General features: G+C 36.7%; 1 protein-coding gene across 1 annotated transcript; it reads left to right on the top strand.

Moving 5' to 3' along the window:
- Window positions 1-433: 433 nt before the first annotated feature.
- LOC140164518 (uncharacterized) lies at window positions 434-13,474 on the top strand. The gene is made up of 7 exons (XM_072187816.1): window positions 434-458; window positions 2,644-2,705; window positions 7,255-7,668; window positions 8,986-9,188; window positions 9,587-9,818; window positions 11,334-11,372; window positions 11,743-13,474. Exons 2-6 carry the CDS (start codon window positions 2,648-2,650, stop codon window positions 11,351-11,353), a joined length of 927 nt encoding a protein of 308 aa, XP_072043917.1. The 5' UTR covers window positions 434-458; window positions 2,644-2,647; the 3' UTR covers window positions 11,354-11,372; window positions 11,743-13,474.
- The last annotated feature ends 12,448 nt before the right edge of the window (window positions 13,475-25,922 follow it).

Genomic DNA, 25,922 nt, shown 5'->3' with positions numbered 1-25,922 from the left:
ATCTGTCGTTTACATATCCTTCCTAAAACACAAAAGTACGACCCTCTCCAAACACCTAAATTAGATAAAAATTTAGGACATGTTACAAAACTATATTGTCTAGAATTTTAGAAGAGTACTTTTAATATTGGCCGGTTATTTTTCACACAGCGACGTTAACTAGGCAATGTACTATTACCTATAACATTAACTAAACACCAAAGTACGAATATTTCCAAACATCTAAATTAGCTAAAATTTAGGACATGTTAAAAACTATATTTTCTAGAACTTTAGAAGAGTACTTTTAATATTGGCCGGTTATTTTTCACACAGCGACGTTAACTAGTCATATCCCCATACTGTTAACGTAGGGCTATTTGTAGAGGTCACGCGTCAATGGGAAAGAGCACTGTGTATTGTGTATAGGAAAACGGACAGTAACTGCAGTATGTACCGTGAGACAGCCTAGAAATAAGGTAGGGTTGTTGTGGTTTTTATTGTTTTATTTTGAACATATACGACTTACAGTCGATTTGTTCTTTTTAGACGCTATAAAACCCCGGGATAAAACCTATAGAACTTGTGGAATGACAGCGTCTTTATAGTGAATATACCGCATTTTGAGTATACCGTATACGATAATCCTTGTATATTATGTACCGATACTTCGGAACGATTCTCACCCTTAGAGTTATCAAAACATAAGCAACATGTTTGCTGCCATAATCATATTGTTAAATGGGCTGTTTATAGCTCGCGCCACAATATTTACACATTCCCCCGTGTGACATCGGGGTCATTCCAAATGTACGATAATTTTAGTTGGTATAATTTGTGCGGCTGTGTCTCGCTATAAACAGCAAGAGTATCAGTACATATTATATATGCCCTACATGCAAGGATTATCGTATACGGTATACTCAAAATGCGGTATATTAACTATAAACACGCTGTATGTAAAACGGTTCGGCACATCGACAAAAGCAACGTTACCAAAACCATGGGGAAGTGAGCCTGAAACTTGTTTAGCACCACTGAAATGTACCAATATATGGCTTCTTGCTATAACCATATTTGTTTAAATATGCGAATAAAATAATTTTATTTCATTTCGTGTTAGTCACCTGATGTGTATTGTGTGTTTTATGCTTCGTTAACTCAACACAACGATCATTATAGACCAAAAAGTAACACATACTGCAGTTACTGTCCGTTTTCCTATACACAATACACAGTGCTCTCACCAATGACGCGTGACCCCTACAAATGATGTATGTTGGGAGAATGGACACTTGCCTAGTTAACATCACTGTGTGAAAAATAACCAGCCAATATTTTATTTATTCTCCAAAACTTCTAGCAAATATATTTCTCTAACATGACCTAAAATTACAGCTAGGTTAGATGTTCAGAAATGGTCGTACTTTTGTAAAATATGAGTGAGGGCAAGGCATAGCTAGCCAACTCCCCGTGTTATTTGAATGGAGATTTGACCGAAAATATTGGTATCGGACCGCTCACTTCTGAAGGATGCCACAAAAAAACCGGTAAAAGCTACATTTAAATTATTCTAAATAGGTTCTAGAAAATAAAGTTTTGTAACATGTCCTAAATTTTTAGCTAATTTAGGTGTTTGGAGAGGGTCGTACTTTTGTGTTTTAGGAAGGACATGTAAACGACAGATAACACCAAAAATATGAAGAAATTATTTCTAAACCGTGTTATGTCAAAAATCATTATGTTGCTCATTTTCAAGAATGCTGGTTTACAAAAAGCACGACATTGTCTGATTTCGTGAACAAAGCCACACATAACATTGTTTCCTTTCGTTTCCTTTATAATCGGTTACCCAACTGAAGCTATGAATACCAGCTTTATTGCGATATCGCACATGAAAACAGTCACTTGTGCACAACCAGAGAAGATCCGATTTAATCAGTTGAGCTGTTTCAATGAGTGTTATCTTGGTTTAATAGCTTTTAATGGGGTTAAGTCCTGCAAAGGTCGAGATGAATTCTACTGTAGACATGACTGCATCATGATAAATAATATCGAACGACCCACGGTGACAAACTTTGGTGTTACGGAGGTTTGTATTATTAAAGGGGCTCTGGAAAATCAAATGAGGCAATTTCGATTGTTTTTATGGATATGTATCACATAGAAACCCACCTCAGAGATATTTTGAAGACAAAAATGTAAAAAGGAAAAGCATAGACATTTTACGAGCAACGTTTCTATTGGGTAATTAAGTTTTATTGAAATTATGAAATTGTACAAGTTAAGACACTGGAATTAAGCTTTGTCACCTAGCGAGAACATCAGATGGACAATGGACCAAACTAGTTACAGAATGGATACCTAGAAATGGTACTAGGCACCCAGGAAGACAGGAAGCTTGATGGAGGGATGAAATTACAAAATCTCTTGATGTAACCTGGATGAGAAAGACGTGGAATACATCAGAGTGGCGTCACCTTGGAGAGACCTCCACCCTGCTGTGGGTCGACGATGGCTTAGGATGATGATGATGATGCTGAAATAGTTCACTTGGACAAACATTGCGTTTGACCGATATTGAGGCAGTAAGTGTCATGAAATCTCACTTATTGCTGCTTTTGAAGCATTTAAAGTATACGTTTATTGTTTATTTGTTTGCAGGACGATGTATGTATTCCTGGGTTCCATTTTGCTGAGCATTCTGGCTCTAGGACACACAACAGGTATTTCCACTCTAGTCTTTGAAAAAAAGTTTAGAATATCTTGCATTGTAACAGCCTGTCTTTCAGTTTGCGTTTCATACTCTGAATCAATCAAGTCACGCTAGTGTCCAAACACGTGATATGATAGGACACATTGCGCATGACAAATTGACAATGAACAAGTTAATTTTAAGTTAAGTACATTGTCCGATGAATACATTATTAAGACACAACATTCTATATTTTATACTTTATATCCTAAACTGTGTTCAAATACATTTTGTTTGTAAGTTATGAAATTGCCAGAATAGGTAGCTCCAAAACAGATAAAAAGTCAAGAGTATATAACTTTTTGAAGCGTTTTGTTTTACCTCTATGCATCTTTTCACCGCGAATACTGTCAAAATTCACTTAATGGTGCACATGTGTGCCATTGCCATACGGTATATTTCACGTACAAAAATGAAACAGAGAGCTCTCTCCTCTGAGAAGCCCCTCAACTTTATGGTCAATGCCTTTTTACTGGAAGACACCATTATATGTTTGTGCCTAAAATACGTCAAAGGAGCGAATCTTGATATTGGTCTAAAGTGCACCCTCCACCCCGTATTGTGGAAAAAAGGACTGTACACAACAAATTGTAGAATAAAAATATATAATTATGCCTTGACACGTACACACAAACGCTCAATTGCAGAAGAAACCAGGTCAGACTATGGAAGGTTTGGTTTAACGTTAGCATGCTCTTCGCCGGGGCTGTTTTAATGTAACTTTTGTCTCTCAAATGTATGGGTACTTTTGCGCAGTTTTATATTCTTCTTAGGGGTGCCAATGGATCCAATGAATACAACAGTCAGCATGAAAAACAAAATATATAGCATGAAAAACACCGAGATAAAAACAAACATATTGAACTCCGCAGCAAAGGCGTTAATAATGGAAGGGTGTTCAAAAACGGAATGCAATGGATCTAAAACACAGCAGAAAACGTAGTTCTGGCCCAGTTCTGGTACCTTTTTACGAGTCACGTTTTACGAGGTCAAATCTATGTAAATCTATCAGCAATTAATCTTTGAACTGAAATAATTGAAAAGAAAATCTTTGAAAAGAAAGAAATTTGGTTGAAAGAAAATCAAATTCTAATATCAACTTTGTACAAAGTGACCTGTACCTGCCACAAAGCTACCATCTCCTATGATAAGATACATGACATGTTCATATGAGAATGATTTATACAATATTTATACAATTTATATATATGTTCAATGTTAAGCATAACACAAAGCCTGCTTGGTAATTAAGTTAATATACATGTAGAGTAAGTATGCAAATTGCGAAATAAGAAATAGGAAGGAACATTTGTAGAGCTATTTGTTTTGCCACTATCAAGTAGTATTGCATAGGTTCAACTTAAGGGATGGGGTATGAACGTTTGGACAGTATTTATTGTGGGACAATTTAGCACATCAGTCATATCGAATTGCATTCTGAATACGACGAATGTCCTTCTGATATCAAATAATTTTAATTTATTGAAATTTGCAATGTAATACACATTTTATGGCAAATGATTAAAAATTGATATTACAGTACTCGAAGAAAACCTTTCGTATTGAAGTTATGGATTTTGTTCCCAAAACACCAAAAATATAAAATTAGGTCTTTTTGGGAAAAAAAATCCATATCTTCAATATGAAAGGTCAAAATTTTCAATTGATCGTCGGATTTTCCTCCCAGCTACATACACTTTAAGAATATATCATTAGATTTATAAAATTTACTTCGAGGATTGTTATATATGAAAAAGGTGAAAAATATCAAATTTTAATAATTTGTCATAAAATTTGTATCATATCGTGAATTTCAAAAAATGAAAATTATTTGATATCACTTCAGAAAGACATTCTTCGTATTCAGAATGTAATTCGACATGTCTGATGTGCTCTCATGTCCCACAAAAACTACTGTCGAAACGCTCTAAACGCTCATTCCAGATCCCTTAAAACTGAGCAGTTTGCAAATTCTGTAGATTTTTTCCAAAAGTATAATACATGCACGTGTGAACCTAGGGTTAATTCCTCATGCAGATCTGAACACAACTAATTTTAAAGACATAGTATTTATTATTTATTTATTTTATTTTACAAATTCGGCTAAAATACATCAAAAAGCAAAGTAAAATTACGCTATACATACAAAAGGAAACAAAAGTAAAATAGACCCAATGGGCTAGCCAGGAAGAGTCAGAAGCATCAAGACACTGTCACCAAAAGGTGTGACTCCTCCAGCCCATTGGGGCAATTACATAAAAAGATATACTATTGCACTATTTAAACCCATTGTGTGTACATCCACATCACAAGGAAGCACCCGCCAGCCACCACATGCGCCTCCCCCCACCTACCAGCCAGGAACAATAACCAGACCCATGCCACGTGGAGGCCACTCCAAATCATCCCCACGCCACCTTGCCCACATGAAGGAATACAGAAAATATTCCCAAACCAGGCAACCCGGGGATGGCCCCAAGCGACCGGGACACGGGGCGAGTCCGGCATCCACCCAAGGCCAACAAATGAAAAGAGACACATGCAGCAGCCGACAAGCCCACCCTCCCGAAATGGATGTACACATTATTACATTATTACAAGATGGAAATCTGCTCAGTGACCCCTACCTATCAGAAACATGGATTTACCCCCCCCCCCCCTCCTCCCCGGCCCACCTGAACCCAACCAACCCACCCAGCAACACCCCACTCCCACCCACCAGACCAACACAGGCCATGAAGACGGATAAAGTAGGTCACTGAGCAGAAAACCGAGACAACAAAAGTTAAGAGTCCTGCTCTTCAGTACTATTATTTACTAAATAAGTTTTCAAATGTTTTTTTAAAAGACTTTGCGCCCATGTACAGGATAAAATGATCCTTTACAGAATTTAGCAAACCAGCCCGGCCCTGATTTGGTAAAATGATCTAACTTGAAATTAAAATCGCTCTTTCGAGAAAAAGAGCTTTAAAGTTTGAACACTTGACGTTTTTCTTTTTGAATAAAATAAATTGTTAAACAGATCTAATGTCTTAGAAAATATAACAATCTCATTATTTGGTGGCATGGTGGTGATTTTAGCATGTCACCAATGGAAAGAGCGCCCTCACATTACCCATGATATGGATTTATCTCAAAATGTCCCAATTTCAAGTTAGACCGTTTTACCAAATCAGGGCCGACTGCCCACAGGCGAGGGAAATTTACAGCAAATTTGAAACTGTCAGTTTTGGGTGTGATATTATGATTAAAAACTAAGTTTTCTGAGTGACGTGTGTTTACAGACCAATTGCTGAAACCAAAAGCGTTACAATTTAATATACAAGTACAGGCAAAACAAATAGACAAATATTTCCTTCTGTTGTTAAGATCCATGATGTTGAGTTGTTTCAGACGTTCCCCATATGATTGTTCCCCCCGCCGTTGACCCAATATAAACCTGGTGGCACGACGTTGAATAGTTTCCAGGGTGCTGATGTGATTTTTGCGATAAACATGATTTTAGTATGTGGAAAGGTCATGTTTGTATTTCAGTCAACAACAATAGAAACGAATGAACAATCGCACTATTAAGTGATCAATACCAATATATTGAAGGTATTTATTATTGCAAATTACACCGAATTTAATTTGTATTTCCTATGAAATGTTAAGAAAAAATAGTTCGTGGTGCAATTTCTATTAGTCAAATAGATAACTTTAAAATATCACCCTTATCTTGGTTTTGACTAGTAAGTTACTTTTATGACAATTTCAGGAATTTAAACGAATATTTTGATGGGTGCTTATGGCATCCTAAAGTAATCCCAGAATTGGATGATCAAATTTATACAGGCTAAAATTCAAAACTTTGTAAACAAATTTTCACCTAAATTACCCAAATTTGAACTTTTACATTTTATATGCAAAATGCAACATGGTAAAGTCTCCCGATCTTACCCATCCAGGGCTGTATGGCTGCATGCAACTCCCTGGTAAAGTAAATAAGTAGTATCTGCCTTATTTTGACTTGCCGACTCTATATGCTTTTATACTTTGATTAAAAATGTAGGTTTTAAAGTCAAAACCTCAAGCGTTTCTTACATTTTTTTTTCAAATTTGAGCAATGGCCAATTCTCTTTGTTAAGGGGTTAAGCAATTAAGGTACCAATCTCCGAAAAGTTTTTCGATAAATTCATTAATTTCTCAAAAAGTAAAAAATCTCAGTTGAATAAATAAAGGTTAAAATGAAAGCCATTATTGTGGAACTAATTATCGTATCATTATAATAGGTCTGTCACCAATGCAAGCATTTATTTGTGTTGAGTAGTGAAATAATTAGTTTTTGCATTTGGAATAAGTCAAAAGTGGTGGTTGATAGAAAACATATTCAGGTTTTACAAAATTATTGACCGTATCAAGATCAAATAATTAACCATAATATTTTGCTTCTTTTCAAGTAGGAAATGCAAAAACTGGTGAGCTTTTTTCTCTTTTTTGTTAATAATAATAATTGTTGTATTGCTATTCTAATTATTCAGCTATAACCATTGAGCGAACTGATGCAAACTTGATCTCTGGTTCAGTCGTTGATGGTCGCGAAAGCAACGAGTACGACATTGGCTACTCTGTGTTTGGCAACGGAGTTGATGTAGAAGGTACCGGTCTATGGCAGCTGACAGCGTATGGTAGTGCTAATGCTGATGGCTCTGGGGAACAACTCAACCCAACAACCGATACATTTAATGCAAGACAAGCATCCATCACGTTCAGAGGCGGACATACAATGAACTACGGCCGAGTGGATTTCATCTACAGCATGGAAGGTCAGACCTGCGAAACCGTACAGTTTATCTGCTTGGAATTGGGCAAGGGTCCAGATTCGAGTGTCTTCTTCGAGATGGAAGCTACCCCAGAGGGTGCAGTTACGAGCTGTGTACCAGCTGAATGTATAGGTAGGTATTTATATTCGTAGGGATCTATTATATATATATATCTTTTTATACAATAGCATATTTTTTTAAATCAAAAATCGACTATGGCATAGTCTAATAACAGAGGTAATGAACTATGTCCTGACAGATGAGCATGTTGAATGTTGACTCTCTCCAAACAGGTGTCGACTGCAGACGACAAGTTTCAAATTTTCATTAAAAATACAATTTCAAAATTGTACATTTTTATGACCATATTTGGAATCAGCATAAAAAATGCATTAAAATGTGTACAAATAAAGCCTAGTATTGGTTCAGTGGTTCTTGTGATAGCTCTTCATAGTTTGAGAAAGTATCTCAAAACTTGAAGCCTATGGCTAGCACGCAGAGTATTTTAACAGTAGAGAGGCATAGGGGTGCTCTTGTGAGTAGATTTCTCCTTAAAATTGCACCATAAATAAAACTAACATTGGGCTACTATTCCCGTTTGAAGCCATACACCACATAAAAAGATATGACCTTAATCTCCCACACAGGGGTTGTAGATTTCGAATGGAGTTACCCATTCAGGAAAACGCCATTTGAAATTCACACTCCCTGTGTAGGAGATTATGGTCACATCTTCCATAGGAAATGTATGATTTCAACTGGAATAGCCCACTTGTAGTTTATGGAAGGCCAGTAATTACATTGTAGTTGTTAGCTGATGTGTATAAGATAGGATTCAATGACTCCTTGCATATCAAAATCTCATGATCGCTTGAAGATTACATCAATAGTTTACCTAATAAAACCTCATAATACTAGTAGTTAATTACTGCTCAATAGTACGTAGAACCTGGGTTTCTCTACCAGGGGTGGTTTGGTTTGACTGAAACTCTTTCCCACAATGCAATATGCAGGTACTAACCGCACGCCCGTTGGCACCCCACGCGAGTAATCAGCAGAGCATACAGTACAAATTGACTTCCGGTAGAGAAACCCAGGTTCCACATATTAGAAATTTTGTAACAATATCTTCCCAGTGGCAAACCGGCGAAAGGGGTCAAAATTACAAAGTCTACCACTGATTTCCCAGAATGCCTTTGCCAAGACAGTGTACAAAAAAAAGTGTTGACATTTTCATCTTTTATACGTATTAAGGGAGTTTTGCTTTGCTAATGTTGGTAAATTTCGTGTAAGTTTTTCAAGAGAGTGGACAATTTCTCCACATCGCACAGCATGCCACTGTTTATACATATACCTTGTACATTTAGCTTAGAAGGATGATCGTTTCCCATCTATTCGGAATTAAAACTGACTATCTTCCCTGCTGGGGAATTCTGGTTTGGTTTTCAGGTGTATTTGTGACCGGTACCGAATCAAGCTCAGAAAACTTGATGTTGTACGAAGGTAACCCTAGCAACTACATAACATTTGACAGCAATGCTCAAACAACAGAGGCTAGTGGTCCAGTGGTTGGACTTAACATGTGGAGCATGGCTTTGTATGGCAGTGAGCGACCCAACGGAGAAGGTCCCCAGTATGGAAGACAAGAACAGGTTAGTTATTCTTGTAAATAGCGAGTGTTGTAAATAGCAGTATTGAGTGTGAAAACTTACGGGAGGGTGAAAACCTACTGGAGGGTTGGTCTTCATGGCTCAACAAACCCACAGGGCACTGGCATATCCTCAGTCGAGATCATACTGACCACTAGCTGCACTCTGACCAGTCACTTTAAGCTGGAGAGACCATGGAAGTCTTGTAAATAGCGGCAATGTTGAGGGTGAAAACTTGCGTGAGGGTTGGTCTTCATGGCTCAACAAACCCACAGTTTACTAGCAGATCCCCAATCGAGACCAAACTGACCAGTCACGTGGAGCATGAGACAACATGGACGTTTAACTCTGAGGATATGGCAAACAAATGTTACATGTCTCTTTTCATCACTTTACTGCAGGTTCTTTCCTCATACCATGCCAGCATTCCTCTGCGTGATCCAGGACAAATGCTTACCTACGATGATGTTGCAACCAATTTTGACATGATAGGTCTGACATGCGCCCAAGTCAAGCATATGTGTACTGAATTGAGCAAGAACCCACAAAGCACCATGGACTTTGAACTCGCTGGAGTACCTGATGAGACCGTGCTGAAGGCATGCTTTGAAGCACCAGATGGTTCTTGTAAAGGTGCGTATTTGTGTCTGTTTATAATGACGGTGCATTATGCAGCATGCATACAGACCGCAAAGGAATTAAGTTACCAGTTATGTTTACCCTTGTATATTCTAAACCAAGACAAATATGTCAAAAGTAAAACCTGTACCATTTAATCTATGATGTAAGACCTCATTCGTTGAAATCTGAATTAAAGCAACGGTGATCTAAAACCCAAGGAAGGAACTATAAAAATCAAAAGTTGCATTCTAATGTTCTAATCAATGGAAAGCATGCATGGCACTAGTTCTTGTGTTCGAAGGGGAGGAGTACCAGTATCTTTGCTTAGAATACACCAAAGGACAGAGGGCTACCCCAGATTTCATGTTTAAAGTTCAACAAGGTGGTGACCAGATTGTCAGATGCAAGAAACAAGATTGTCGCGAAGGTAGATATATTGCTGCTTAAGTGAGGGAGTTACAATCCTGGAAAAAATAGTTGGCGTTGGCATACTTGTACTAAACAATGATATTGAAATACGTGCCATATCAAAATTGGATAGGCAGTGTCTGTGTCTCACTCTTTCCCACTCCAACCCTTTCAATGTTGGAGGGTCTCACGGACCTGCCCACAATATGGCTTCGTCGGCAACATTGAATTGGCGGAACGGGGGAAGGGATACACCAAAATACAGCCAAAGTGTGCCAACCCTTTTTTTTAGGATTGTAAAGTTGGCTAGGAGAGGAGCAGTCACTAGCAGATTTCTATGCAGTGAAGTACGGCCCTAGCAAATTGGGGTGTTATTATGAAGCTCCAGTTAATTGCACGTAGCACTATGGACCACAATGGCCTCATCCCAATGGCATAGTTCAATAACCTTAATTGAACAATCATGTCCTGATAAGATGAGCATGTTGTCGATCCTAGTGTAAGTACAAGCGGTGGGATCCCCGGTTTTATTATAAAAACTTGAAATTTTACCCATTAAATAATATACATAATACACATTTTCCGTGATATGTTTTGACACAGGGGAACTCTTTTGATGTTCATTGATGTATGTAAAGCGCGACCTTCAACACGAAATATTGGGAAGGCATAACAAACAGTTAGTTCCCGATAGATGCACACAGTTCTGTGGGCCATAGAAGTTGGTTATTTGTATAATAAATGCACTATTAAATCCTTTTCCAGCACGTTTGTGTATAAATGGTATGTCATGCCACAGGAATTAATTCCGGCGCTTGAATTTTGAATATCGCGTGTTGAGCGCCGGCTGTTTTTATTTGTTGTTTTTTTGGTCATTATAATTTTGTTTTAAATAAAACCACGTCGTTCGTACTTGATAATTGTTTTTCTAACATATAAGGCATAATATTGTCATTGCCGGAGTGTTCATGCCAAGCCTAAACATATGACCATTTTATACCGCCATGACATGTGACAAGCTGGCATGCAACACTTGTGATTTGATCGCACCCTTTTAGAAGTAACATTATCTTTATGATAAATTATACACTAACATGATAATGCATCTTTTATTTTCAGGGACCTCCAATGAAAACTGAAGAAGTTCTGTGTATGACCAGAGGATGTTTAAAGACATTCCCACAACACAATGGGGTTTCTGTGGCTTTTGTACACATGTGGTACAGTTGATCATGCCTTGTATTGGGATTGTGTGCAAATATCTGGTATTTTCATCCTATTATTTAACATTCATAACATCGAGACTTAGGAATAAAATCAATGCAGTGGGACGATATGAATGTTTCCTGTAAGAAAATCAAATATCAGTCCTAAGTCTCAACTATTAGCTTGTTGGCTGCAGTTTTAAAATTACCACTTTGTGTGTGTGGCAATGGGGACTTTGCCTTTAAAATTAGGTTATATTGATCAAATTTCCCTATCATAGTGCATTGTAGGAATGCCTTTAAGCCTCCTCTGGTGTATGACCCTTCTTTATGGAAACTGAGCAAGCACTGCATATGGCCATTCCCATGGAAACTGAACAATATCTGCTGCTGAGGAAAACAATAGGAAAATAATAGACATTGCATGCGAACTCAATCATATCAGTCTTCCTGGCCTAGTATGGGCCTGGTCTGTACTTGATAATATAATATTGCTACATATAATTATATAATAATGCGGTGGTATTTAATTTCAAGATAATACATGTATTATTGGTGATTAGGGACCGTTCACAAACACATACATGGGGGGGCTGATACAAAAACATTTCATCGCGAAAATTTTTCAGGGCCCCCTTTACCATGTTTACAGACCTAAAAAATGTCAGGTCCCCCTTTTTGACATGAAAATTATGGGTCAACCCCATAGAAAAGCATGTAAACTCAATTTTTCCAGGAAAATTTGTGGTCATTTTTTCAGGCCCCCTGCCCCTTAGGAGGGTCAAACATTTTCAGGGCCCCTTTTTGCATCAGGCCCCCAACAAGTGTTTGTGAACGGTCCCTTATATTATATCTATCAAAATAACAAAAAGTGGTACAAAGCTGTTGAATTTAATTTAATTTTCGCCGTCATAAAATACTGCCTTCGTAACAGAGCAACTCTTGAACTAAACTCCTCAAAAAGTTTGTACCCTTTTTAAAGCATCTTACCTGAGCTAAAAAGGAAACTTCTACTTTTTCACAAGGTCATATCTTAAAATCCTGTCCATCAAAGTAAACCAAAATTACACACAGAATTAGTTCAATACTCTACTCTAACCACATGTCAGTAACCAAGCAGATGTCCAACTGACACAACAGCAAAATTCACTGACATGAAACAGCTTCCTGGACCACATTCACAGCCCAATAATTAGTATGCAGCACAAGGCATCTGTGAGAATGTGTACAAAGATGCTCGCACAGATGACAATTACTAAAGAGCGAGTGGAATAGTGTGGAACAAGACATGTTTCTTAAAAAAAAAAAAAAAAAAAAAAGCAGTGATTTATAGTGCGCTACGTACAGGCACAACGCCTAGACGTTGATCCACAAGCCTCAGCACACTTTACAGGTTGACCCTGACCACTACGGCCCCACATCATTCCACAAACCATTAAACAACAAATCAGGGACTTTGCTGCTTCAAGAGCGCACACCCTATACATTCCACAAATATCCATCGCAACCAGGATCAGCTCCCCGAGTTTCGTACGGGTTACAACGAGACAAATTAGCAGTGAGTTCCTTGTCCAGGGAATTTCAAGCTAACTCAATTTTTCCACGTGAGCGTACTAGGCACCGCCAGGGTTCGAACCCGCAACCTCTCGCACCACAGTCGAACGCCTTATCGATTGAGCTAACTTGACTGCTAAAGAAAGTGCGTGAAAAGCAGAAAGCAGACTGTTTTAATAAGCCAATATCAGAAAATGAATGGGCACAAGATTTTAATGTTGCTAATTTGGACTGGAAAAAATTTACCCTATATCAAAACTCTGTACACCTTCTATTAAGTTAAGATATTTTCAATTCAAAATTTTACATAGGTATCTAGCAGTAAATGGACTATTGTCTCGTATGGGTATTGTTCAGTCAAATCTGTGTTCCTTTTGGAAATCTCACGTCGAAACGATACGTCTTCTTTTTTGGAATTGTAATTTTTCTTATCAATTTTGGAATGATGTTGAAAGATCTATTTTGAATGTCGATATATCATTTTCAGAACAGGAGATTCTGTTTGGCATCTTAGAAAGATCTTACTTCAAAAGTAACCCATATCAAACAAATTAGACCTTTCCGGATAACTTCCCGATAGTCACCGGGTAGACACCGGCAAATTTCACATGCAAATTAGATAGGTAGCGGGTGACTACCCGATAAATTTTCGGGAAACCATAGCGGATACCTTTCAGGTAATATAGGTATCGGATGACTACCCGATGACTTTTTTGGGAAACTAGCGGGTAACTACCCGGTGACTTTTTTTGGGAACTAGCGGATAACTACCCGATAACTTTTCGGGGACCTAGCGGATAACTTTTGGTGACAATAAACCTGATGATCTTTTTGGAGACTTCCTGTTGACCTTTTGGGGAATGCAGAAATACAAATTCATGAGTATGCACAAAGTTATTAGACAGTTAGTAAGCTTATTATTTGAATTGTAGTTTTGGAGAAATACAACTCTGTAGGCATGGCAGTTGAGCTTATAAAGTGCTATCTTGCAATAAGAAACTTGAAAGTGTACAATGTAATTGTAGTTTTTGTACAAAAATATTCTTCTGATGTAATTTGGTTCACACCTTTATGATGTGCATACCTTAATTAATGTACAACCAAATTGTTATGATTATATAGCATATGTATTACAGTACCTAAATGTGATGACACATCTTGTAATTTTTATATCAAATATTATAATTTATTTACAACAAATAGCTTAACATAAAGCTTATATCATGTTAATTGACACATTAGCTGATGATTATTAATTTAATTGACATTAATTAACTGTCAAAATCATGTATGATTTACTAGAAAACATAAACTAAAACATTCAAATGTGTCATATATTAGGTACATGCATATATAAAGTCTGCATCAATATACAAATCATTTCATACAAATTTTCTTACCTGTATTATCATATGAAATTAAGCATTCAATGCTTTATAATTCCTACAGCATGTTCCAGATTAATTAGTAAACATCTTGTGATGTCCTACATGTAAATCCATACATTTGGACCACAAGTAACTTGAATATTCTGCACAAATATATTCCAACTGCCAACAGCTAGCTGCTCCATTTTGAATTCATTCAGTGACCTTTGACCATATACCCACCCACAATGCATTCTTAAGATGCTTTATGCTATTTTCAAGGTCAAATTAAAAGCGGATAACCACCGGGTAACTCCTGCAAAGAATCTATGTTTCTGGGAACCTTCTGGGTAACTCATTTCAAATATTTGAGTTTTGGGAGACTTCCGGATGTCTACCCGAAAACTTTTGGATAACTCTGGAAAAGGTACCCGAAAGGTTTCTGATGACTACCGAATGATCATCGGGTGGTCACCGGGAAACTTTTTTTTTTGCTATGGGAAGTTACGTCTATATCAAGAAATTGAGAAATGTTTCTCCCATTTTGATATGGAAAAATGGAATTTATTAAATTTATATTAATTGTAAAAGTAGATATATACAAATATACTGTATAATTTTAATATTTTTAAGGGGTCCGGTGGTCATTTTGTATGTTTTTTTCTCCTCCCACCGGACTCAAGTACAGGGAATAAAGTTGTGAAAAAAAATCCTATCCTATCCTGAAAAAATTGAGCTCAGTTTATATCGCAGAGTATTCGTGACATGTTCACATCGTGTCGCATATCAATGGACAGCTAATTTATTCCGCTTTACAATTACTTATATGTGACGTGTCATGTCAAAAGGAGACACTTTTGGGCAGGTTATCAATTTTGAGGTTTTTACATATCTTACATATAGAGATATTTTGCCCCACAACGCCGTTTTCCCCAATGAAATCGGACATTCCTAAGCGAAGATATTGAGTTCGTAAGTTATGGTATTATAAAATTGGAAATTGAGATATCTGCATTTAAAAATATTATTGACAATGTTGAGAGTAGGAATTACCTTGAAAAATGTCTCAAAAATTCAAGATGCCAGTTATATTCCGGTCTGAAACTATCAGCTAATATTTTAAACATTATTAACATCACATTCTCGCAACAAACCCAAATTGTGAAAAAAATCACCCCGGGCAGATTTTTTGGCTATTTCTCCATTCACGATCCTGCCCAAAAGTGTCTCCTTTTGACATGACACGTCACATTTCCTAATTGCTATTGGTCTTTTCGATGTGTTTGGTGTTGTGCATGTTTCTTTGCTACTCGCTTTGTTATACTCAGTTATGTTTTTTTTTCTGTTGGTATAGGCCTACTAACTCACCTTAAATCCATTTGGTCTAAGTTTGAGAAAATCTTAGGAACCTATTTTGCACATTGCAACCAATTTGTTTTTTCAATTTTTTTCTCCAAATTTCGTTCAAATTCATCTTATGCCTATCTGGCGTGCTGGCAGCCTGGCGATTGCAAAAAAACCTATTTCGTGTTTCGTCATATTGATTTTAATAGATTTTTGTTTGATATCAATGCATTTAAGTATGAATTTAGCACGCTTAATAAAATAAATAATATATATAATTTGAGAAAACTGTAATTAACTTTATATTGTTTAAGGTGTATGTACGTTGTGAAAAAATGTAACGAACTTTACAGTTGTATCAAAATTGAAAATCTGTTCAACTGGACTTACTATTATAACTGGCGACGTTTCACATCCTGTCCTGGATGTTTCTTTAAAGGAAATCTGTACCATAAACTAATCAATGGCTAATATAGTTATATACCCCTAAATTAAACATACCAGACGGTCTATATGAATTTCGGAATATTCCTAACAAAGAAAAGGCACTTTTAGTCCTTCGTTTCTGCGATTCATGGAAGCCGCCATGATAGCTGCTTGCGAATCCTTTCAGCCACAAGCGGTAGTGTAACCTTTCACACAGACCCTCGGCTACCTTCGGCGAGCGTGTGTTGCTTTATGGCATTCGCGACCCCCACAGCGAATTTCGTTTTTAAGTGCTGTTTTTACACTTTTCGCTCTCAAAAGACATTGTTGATCATAAATATTACTTAAAATACATTTTTTTATGTTCTTCTGTAGTTTTATGGGTAAAAATTGTCGCGTTTTCTTTTGAACGAATGTTGAATCTGAACTTTGGTAGTATTCGCTTCGTGTCACCAAAGTTCACGAGGGACGAGGCTTGTGGCACGGATTTCGCTGGTTTCAAAATCGGGGTACCGTTACAGAGTAATAAAAAAACATCGGGTATCAATATGGCAGCCACCATGGATTGCAAACTAACGGCCGATTGTCGTAAGGAATTAATTGCAATTCTGGGTAAAAACCACATGTGCCTGCAAACGGCAACATTTTTTTATCGCATGAGGTGAAAGGGCTTTGGTAGTAGGTTACAAAAAGTCACATCAAAAATTCCTCCGGAGCTTGTTGCCATAGCAACGGCAGATTTTATGATTTTGGCGATTTTTGCTTATTTTGGGGTGAAAATAAGGGAAAATATGTACTTTTTTGAATCGCTCCTGACTTTATATTTGAGGTCACATTAAAAAAGCAACCTTACCACCATAAAGTAATATCTTTCCCCAGATGCAAAAAATATTTCAATAATATTTCCCTTTGTGCAATTTTAGGGCTGGGCAACATTGCCAATTTAGCACTTTTGAAAAAATGCAATTTTTACCCTATCTTTGAAGTCTAAAAACTAATTTTGCTTGAGCACCTAGAATTATTTCCTCTTTGTTGATACTTGGGCAGACATTGCCCCTTCCAAATTTGATAAAAAATCTCTGGGGCTTATTTGACCTGTAAAGCCAGTGTTGCCAGAAAGTTTGATAATTTTCAAAAAATGCATTTTTCGAAATAATGCATTTTCTACATATTTACTCAAGTACACTTTAATACCACCAACTTAATTGAAATATTTGCACACTTTGCACACATGATTAGACACACATTGCAACGGAAGCAACACTTTGAGGCTGGGAACAAGTTCTGTCCTGCAAAATCCGGTATTGCCAGAAAATCATATTTTATAAATCCAAATTTCCAATTTGTGCGTTTTACAATTATTTATTCGCTTAATTTTATACTATCAATGTTTAGTTGAATAGAATGTGCATTTAAACATCATCTGATACAATAGAGATTCAGACACATGGGCGAGTTTCTCGACAGGTGGCTTAGTAAGCCTTAGGCTTATGCGTCCTTGAGGATACTAAGCTAGTTTTTGACCAAAAATAGTACCGTAATTTTTACATGGGAAATTGTTTTGAAAAATGACATATGCATCTTGGAAAGTGTATCAGCTTACTAAGACATGTAAGATGGATGTTTGGATCAAAAAAGTAAATCACAACATTTTCCTTTGACCTATAGTTTTTGACCCATGACCTCTCTTGGAATTCATAAGTAGGCCTACAATGCAGGTTTTTAATGATTTTGGTCATTTTGGGCAAAAATGGACCCTTTTTAACCACCATCTCAAACAGGTTTTGAAACATAGGCAATGATGGTGTTACCAGATTATATGACAATTAATTTACCCATACCCGTAATTTTTGAGTTCGTCAAAACATGCGTGCATTTGTTTAAAAATGTAGCCTGGTAAAATGAATGATACGCACAATAAAAACTTCAAACTCCCATGGGGGCATCAATGTTGATGTTTGCATTATTTGACACCCTTATTTAATTTCTTCCATAAATTTAGACATCCGTTTGTTGTTCCGATGCCTTCAATTTGACTTCTACTTCTACGTTGATACAGGAACTGTTGTCCAGGGTGGAAAGGTAACATCACATGTGTTCACATCGAAACAACCGTGCAGACAATATTTATCATGTTTACAATGCAAGTAAAAATCCAACTGGTGATGAAGCTAGAGGCCTGATGGGCTGTTGCAATTAAAACACTCCCTATTTTCCCCATTTCCCTAGTTTCTAACACAATCCTCAAGATAAATCTCTATCCGTATGTGTACATGCTATCAATTTGGTTAAAATTGCCATGTAACATGTTATCATGTCGGTGGTATCAAAGTATCATGGTATGATCATTGGGTGGAAGGGAGAAAAGATATAATACATATTACCCTAAAGGATGTTGAGGTTGAAGGTCATTTAGGGGTTGAATTTAAAATACCTGTGATTGGGCTCAAAGTTGGTGAATATAAACCGAAATGGGAACATGTTAAAAACACAGCAGAGGTCACTTCAGGTCAAACATCATGCACGGGTCAAATTTCAAAATTCCTGTGATTAATTTAATTGTGAATAATAAATTCCTAAATAACATTTGACACACAAGAAGACCTCTCTTACTTCCATGCCCCTACTAAAGCTAGCTTCCCTTTGAAAGGTCCGATGTTTAACATTTGCCCTGAAAGACTCCCAATTTAATTTTTTCCTCCTCCCGGGATGCCCAGGATCAGGGATGTAAGGATGTGATCAACTGTGGAAGATAACATTCGATGGTCTTTATAATAAAACATGAAGGATCTAAAGATTTACCAAATCCTGCATACCAGAAAAATATTTATGTATGCGGGCCTTGATCTTGATCACATTCCGGTCCACATTGAGTGTTTGGGGCGAATAAAGTGGGCCTATAGAAGAATTCATTGAGCCAAGTGATGGTCACAATTCAGTCGGCCATTACTGGGTCCCGTCTGCACCAAACTGGTGTTCTTACTGCCAAATTGGGCATTGATGGAATGTAGTTTGGGGGGTAGACCCGCCCCTCCTTCCAGCCTTCCAGGAAAGTAGAGAAGAGAAGAGAAAGGGAAAGGGGAAAAAGAGAAGAAAAAAGGAGGAAAGGCGATTATTTTAAGCATTGTTTGAAGACGGGTCCTCGTCCTAAAAGCATGTAAAAATTACTATGGACCCGCCAATATGCAGGGCCCGTTACACTTTGCCACCAAAGTCAGTATTAAGACGGACTCCATACTGACTTCATCGATATATGCATGCTTTAGTAAATGCGAGTCTCAAGGTTTGTAAATTGGGTTGTTTAAATAGTGCAAAAATGATGCACCAAATGGCTTGAATTGGACTTTCATTTTGCAAAATTTTCTAACTTCTGACACCCCTGCGTAATCCATATACAAGTGGCTATTTTCGCTCCTGCTTTCGCGCATTTGTCAATATTATGTTTAACACCATTTATAGGCCTACAATAAGAGGGAAAAACTTATCCACGAAAGGCTTCATGGACCGCTCATTTTACAAATTTTTGGCTTTTTAAAACTAAAATCATTAACAGGATTATCATAAAGCCTACAAAAATTGTTTGATTGGCATAACATTTTAAGCTATTAGGAGAATTCTAAGAAGACAGTTTCCATGGAAACAGCCATTTAAACCCATTTTTTGTTAATTTTACTGGGAAATATTAGCTCTATTTTACAGATATTTGCTTAAAAATGAGCATTCATGGCCGTTGCCATGGAAACTGCATACTCGTTGAATTCTCTCAATAGCCTAAAATTAAAGAAGTCCTATTTATCAATAAAGTTAAGTGTAGTTTAAACTTTTGTAATACAAAAAATGGCTAAAAATGGTTAATAAGGGTCAATTTTTGCCCAAAATGACCAAAATCATTAAAAACCTGCATTTTAGGCCTACTTATGAATTCCAAGAGGCAATAGGCCAATGAACCATGGGTCACAGAAAAATGTTGTGATTTACCTTTTTGATCTAAACATCCATCTTAATAAGCTGATACACTTTCCAAGATGCATATTTTTAAATTTCCCATGTAATAATTACTATTTTTGGTCAAACTAGACTTAGTATCCGCAAGGTCACCTAAGCCTAAGGCTTACTAAGCCACCTGTCGAGAAACTTGCCCATGTGTCTGAACCTCTATTGTATCAGATGATGTTTAAATGCACATTATATTGAACTAACATTGATAGTATAACCTTCACGGAATAAATAATTGTAAAACGCACAAATTGGAAATTTGGATTAATATAGTAAGATTGTCTGGCAATACCGGTTTTTGCAGGACTGTACTGGTCCCCAGCCTCAAAGTGTTGCTTCCGTAGCAATGTGTGTCTAATCATGTGTGCAAAGTGTGCAAATATTTCAATTAAGTTGGTGGTATTAAAGGTTACATGAGTAAATATGTAGAAAATGCATTATTTCGAAAAATGCATTTTTTGAAAATTATCAAACTTTCTGGCAACACTGGCTTTACAGATCAAATAGCCCCAGAGATTTTTTACCAAATTTGGAAGGGGCAATGTCTGCCCAAGTATCAACAAAGAGGAAATAATTCTAGGTGCTCAAGCAAAATTAGTTTTTAGACTTCAAAGATAGGGTAAAAATTGCATTTTTTCAAAAGTGCTAAATTGGCAATGTTGCCCAGCCCTAAAATTGCACATAGGGAAATATTATTGAAATATTTTTTACATCTGGGGAAAGCACAAAGATATTACTTTATGGTGGTAAGGTTACTTTTTTAATGTGACCTCAAATATAAAGTCAGGAGCGATTCAAAAAAGTACATATTTTCCCTTATTTTCACCCCAAAATAAGCAAAAATCGCCAAAATCATAAAATCTGCCGTTGCTATGGCAACAAGCTCCGGAGGAATTTTTGATGTGACTTTTTGTAACCTACTACCAAAGCCCTTTCACCTCATGCGATAAAAAATTTTTTGACCGTTAGCAGGCACATGTGGTTTTTACCCTGAATTGCAATTAAGAATTTCTCCTTTATTTGGACGTATAAGCGAGGGACTTTTACTGTTTGTCGTTTTTATTATTACTGCAACTATATAGCCATTGATTAGTTTATGGTACAGATTTCCTTTAACAGTACCAACCACACGTTTGATAACAAAGACGTTGTCATATTGAACAGAGAATCGCGGTGGTTTGAAAGAGATGTGAAAGAGGCTGTATAAGTGAAGCGGGAGGAGCCATCTCTGAACAAAGGAGGTCTGCGCCCCAACTTGGCGGGGGCCTACAGTTCTGCTATCCAAAAGATCCCTCGACGACTCAGTTCTGTGACCCGTCACGGGTCACTATAATATTGTAACATTATAAACCAATCGCCACCGAGAAATCAGACTGCTAGAAGAAACATCCAGGATAGGATGTGAAACGTCGCCAGTTAAAATAGTAAGTCCAGTTGAATAGATTTTAATTATCAATTTTGATATTTTATATACCTGGATGACTGAGAATATACACAAATATAAAATACCTTAGCATGATGAGTAAGAAAACAACGAATTTACACATGTTAAGTCAACAAATATGCTTATAATTATTGGCAAACAAATACATTGTTTAAATTCCACATTCATAGCTGTGTTTTTCTTAAATTGGTGAATAAAGCGGTACCGTAGGCCTATTTATGTTGGCGTATAATACACTTTGACGAAATTAATTAACTGAAACAACAATTGTGACTTTTATTGACAAACAAAGTCAATGCTGGAACATGGTGGACGAAATAGACTTACAAGAAGAATATCAATGACACTATATGTGAAGTATTTGAATATATGACATTATTAAAATGAATTTCAATTACCGATTTATGAAATTGGAAATTGAACTTAAAAATGATTAATATTAATGACCAAAGTGCGAAAATAACTAGGAAAACCCATGATGCCTATACTGCCCTACCATGGCAAAAGGAAGTTTAATGTTATAATTAAGACTTGGGAATTTCCAAGATTACATCATGTGTTGTAAAAAAGACAAATTTTATATTATTGAGATATAGGCCAAAAACATAAATTTGTTTAATTTGTTTAACTAGCGGTCACCCGTCTTTCGCGGTTCGTAAATAAATGCAATTAATGCATCACCACCCTCCGTGTTTTTTTACAAACTCCCTAATTTATTACAGATTGATCAGTCGTTTCATTTAAGGGGGTACTACACCCCTCGATAAATTTGCGTCTATTTTTGCATTTTTCTCACAAACTAATAACATAGTGGTAACAAAAGTTATGTATATTATAGGGGCAAGGAATCCAATTACTCCACTGAAATTTCAGTGACCCAAGACAAGCGGTTTGTTATTTATGATCAGAAATAAGGTACCGCTAGGATGTACCTCGTTTCCTATCATATATACTCTTCTCCCTCTTATCCGCTTTGCCTCTTATCTGTCCCTAATATCATGGTTTTAGTAAGCCTACTGCTCCCTAGTCAACAATTTGTGAATGTGAAACATAAAATGTACACATTTTAAAGCCAGTATAAGTAAAGTAAGTCCTATGCTCAACAAATGTATAACGGCTATTACTTTGTATATTTGCCATGTTCACAAAGTTTGATGGTCACCCATGCATTGCGGATTGTTAAATAATATTTTCCCGTGTTTAGGGAGCACACCACTAAATCAATGCGCCATTGTGCAACCGTACTGAGTGCCGGTAATATTCAGAAAGTTTTTGAGGTATTAAGGGCTGGTCTTTGGACTAATAATCAGAAAGAGCAGCGAGTTGTAGCTTAAATGAAAGTGTAAAGCCTGTGCATGAATTTGAATCGCCAAAAAAGTCGCATTTTTACAATTATCGAGAAAATAGGTCCGCGTATTAAAAATGGGCAGAAACAGGTTTTCAGTCTTGAGAGCATGTCAAAAACAGTGAGGGCGCTGTTTAGCGGCTCCTACCGGGAAAACGAGGTGGAAGACTACCCATACATTGAAACATATGTTAAACTTTCATCGATTTGCAATCGACTGGTTCTCACTAAATTTCTCAGAAAGCGCCGAAAAGGCCTCAAAACGAGCAAAGAAAACGGGTGTTTCTACACGTATTTCAATGGGGCGATTATTTAGTGGTGTGCGCCCTTTATTATTCCCACTTGCTTTAGAGGCAGCGTGTTGATACGCGATGTCGCGAGATAACGCAAACTAAATGATACGCGTTTTTTTTTGACGCGGCGTGTTGATACGCGAAGGCGCAAATTTTTTTTTGTTAGACGCGATGTAATTGTTAGGAGGATAACTGATGCTCACTATTTTGGCCGCTACCTTGAGGTCCCTGGATATTTTTAAAGGTATTTTTGCTCATTTTTAGACTTTAATCACTAAGATTGAAAAAAAATGAGGTGAATATGCAGCGTAACTCGGTGAATGATTAGGTTTGCAAAAGTGACATTTGCAGATGCATCACCACCGTTCGAGCTGTTATCACGAAAAGTTTTGCAACTCGGTAATTTATTATAGATATGAAGAAAATACGCTCGTAGATTATTTGACGGTTTAGTAAGTTTATTAGTACTGTTGTATTAATTTATCAAATACCAACAACTTTCTTTTAAGATGATGACTAATTTGCTTAAAATTGTCAAAACAATTGGCAATTATTTGGCCATTGCTTCCTTTTGTCATGGTGTTTTAGAGATTGTCCTATACTTTCTATATACAAAATTTAAGGAAGCAAGTATTCAACATGAGAATTTTAACTTTTTAGAGACATAACTCAGCTATACTTTAATTCAGGGGGAAGATACTTGTTTATAGGTGTAATATAAGCAATAAAATGCATTTTGAAAAAAAAATTGTCATATATATATATAAACTTTCTTTTGTCATGGTAATGGTACTCGTATAATATCCAAACATCACATTTACATTGTTTGAAGTTGCTGTTATTAAATTCTCAAAACTGCCTTTTGTCAAGTACTGTTTTGTATTGTATGGAAATGTGTTTTCTCAATTTTTATCGCTCCATTTTTGCTGACACATATCATCATGATTATGGCTACCTAAACACCTACCAACAAGTAATTACCCCCTAATGAATGACCATTGTTCCAAAACGGTTGATTGTATGACAAATATGGTATATGTGACGTGGTATATCAAAAGCAAGCACTTTTGGGCAGGGTCATAAATAGAGAAATAGCCAAAAATCTCCCCGGGAGTGATTTTTTCACAATTTGGGTTTGTTGTGAATTTGTAATGTTATTAATGTTTAAAATATTGTCCGATAGTTTCAGGAATATAACTAGCATCTTGTATTTTTGAGACATTTTTCAAGGTAATTCCTACTCTCAACATTGTCAATAATATTTTTAAAGACCGATATCTCAATTTCCAATTTACTTACGAACTCAATATCTTCGCTTAGGAATGTCCGATTTTACTGAGGAAAACGGCGTTGTGGATCAAAATATCTTTAGATTTAAGAGTATTATGTAAAAACCTCAAAATGGATAACATGCCCAAAAGTGTCTGTTTTTGACATGACACGTCACATATGCATTTGAAGCCGAATTTATTTCTACGCTGCGTACATTTCAATGATAGTAACCCAAGATTTGAAAATTGCAGTAAAATTCTATTGCCTTGTATTCAGCATCCATGGAAGGAAAAGTCTTGGGTTCGAATTCCATAGCATATTGGTGCTGATGATGATGTTGTTGTTGCTGATAATGAGGGGGATCAGTAGAAGAAGATGATGAAAAATGTTTACTTAATTCAAACGAGACTTTACGGTACTTCATCTATTCTTATCATTCGCAAAACACTTGATCGATTCTTATCATTTCCAAAACACATGGCCCATTATGATAGTTATCATTCCCATCAATGCAGGACAGTGGACTTCGATCTTTTACATTAAAATAAAATTAATAACAGCAAAAGCAGAGATTTATCAATGAAGATGGTATGACAATCGTGTAGGCTATACCATACACCGGTAAAGCACGCCTATAGTAAATGTAGTATTGAAATCGTCCGTTTAAAGCCCGTTGAAAATTTTAATCATTATTGATGGCGGACATCTTTTAGAGGACACCAAGAATGGCGGACATTGAAGACCAACGCTGCTTCGAATCTATTGTAAGTTCGTTGTCTCAAAATTACATTATTTAAAGAAGCAGAAATTATAAATATTATAAAACAAAGATCAGAGTACAACTGTATCATGTGTAATAATTCTAACACCAATGATTTCAATGATGTCTGCAACCATTCTAAACGTTTACAATATAATCACAAAGTTGAACAAAATAGACAATTTTGCTGCACAGCAGTCTCGTGTTGTTCCGCCTTTGCAATCAAATGTATAGAAAGACCACTCGCTATGTAGAAGGTCACTTCGAGACTTCAAGAGATAAACAGTTATGGCAGCGCGGAGGTGCGTATTTATAAAAGCGCATTTCGAAGTACACTGCTCAGTCCAACCCATCGTAACTCTGACATGTAAATTCCATGGAGAGTTTACCGGTCTGGGAGTTGAATTAAATCCAGATAGCAACCTAGCGAAATAAGCCACAATAAGATTAAAGCCGTTTTGAGGCCCTTTATGCAGGAGGGCAGCTCGTCCCTTCTTTACGATTTAGGCGATTCGAAAGATTACCACATGTACACAAAAAAAACGGTATATCAAAGCTTGTCAAGCGACCGCGCGACCTGACATTATTTTCACGGGCATTTGGGCCTGGGACTAACCTTACACTTTGGACACTTTAAGTACGCTTTAGGAATTCAATGCAACTGAATTATTTTAATGTCACTAAATTATTCAATGTCACCGA

The sequence above is a fragment of the Amphiura filiformis genome, chromosome 11, assembly GCF_039555335.1.
Source record: "Amphiura filiformis chromosome 11, Afil_fr2py, whole genome shotgun sequence".
NCBI classification, from domain to species: domain Eukaryota; kingdom Metazoa; phylum Echinodermata; class Ophiuroidea; order Amphilepidida; family Amphiuridae; genus Amphiura; species Amphiura filiformis.
Note: the sequence above shows the minus strand (reverse complement) of the source record. Positions and strands in the feature narration are given on the sequence as shown.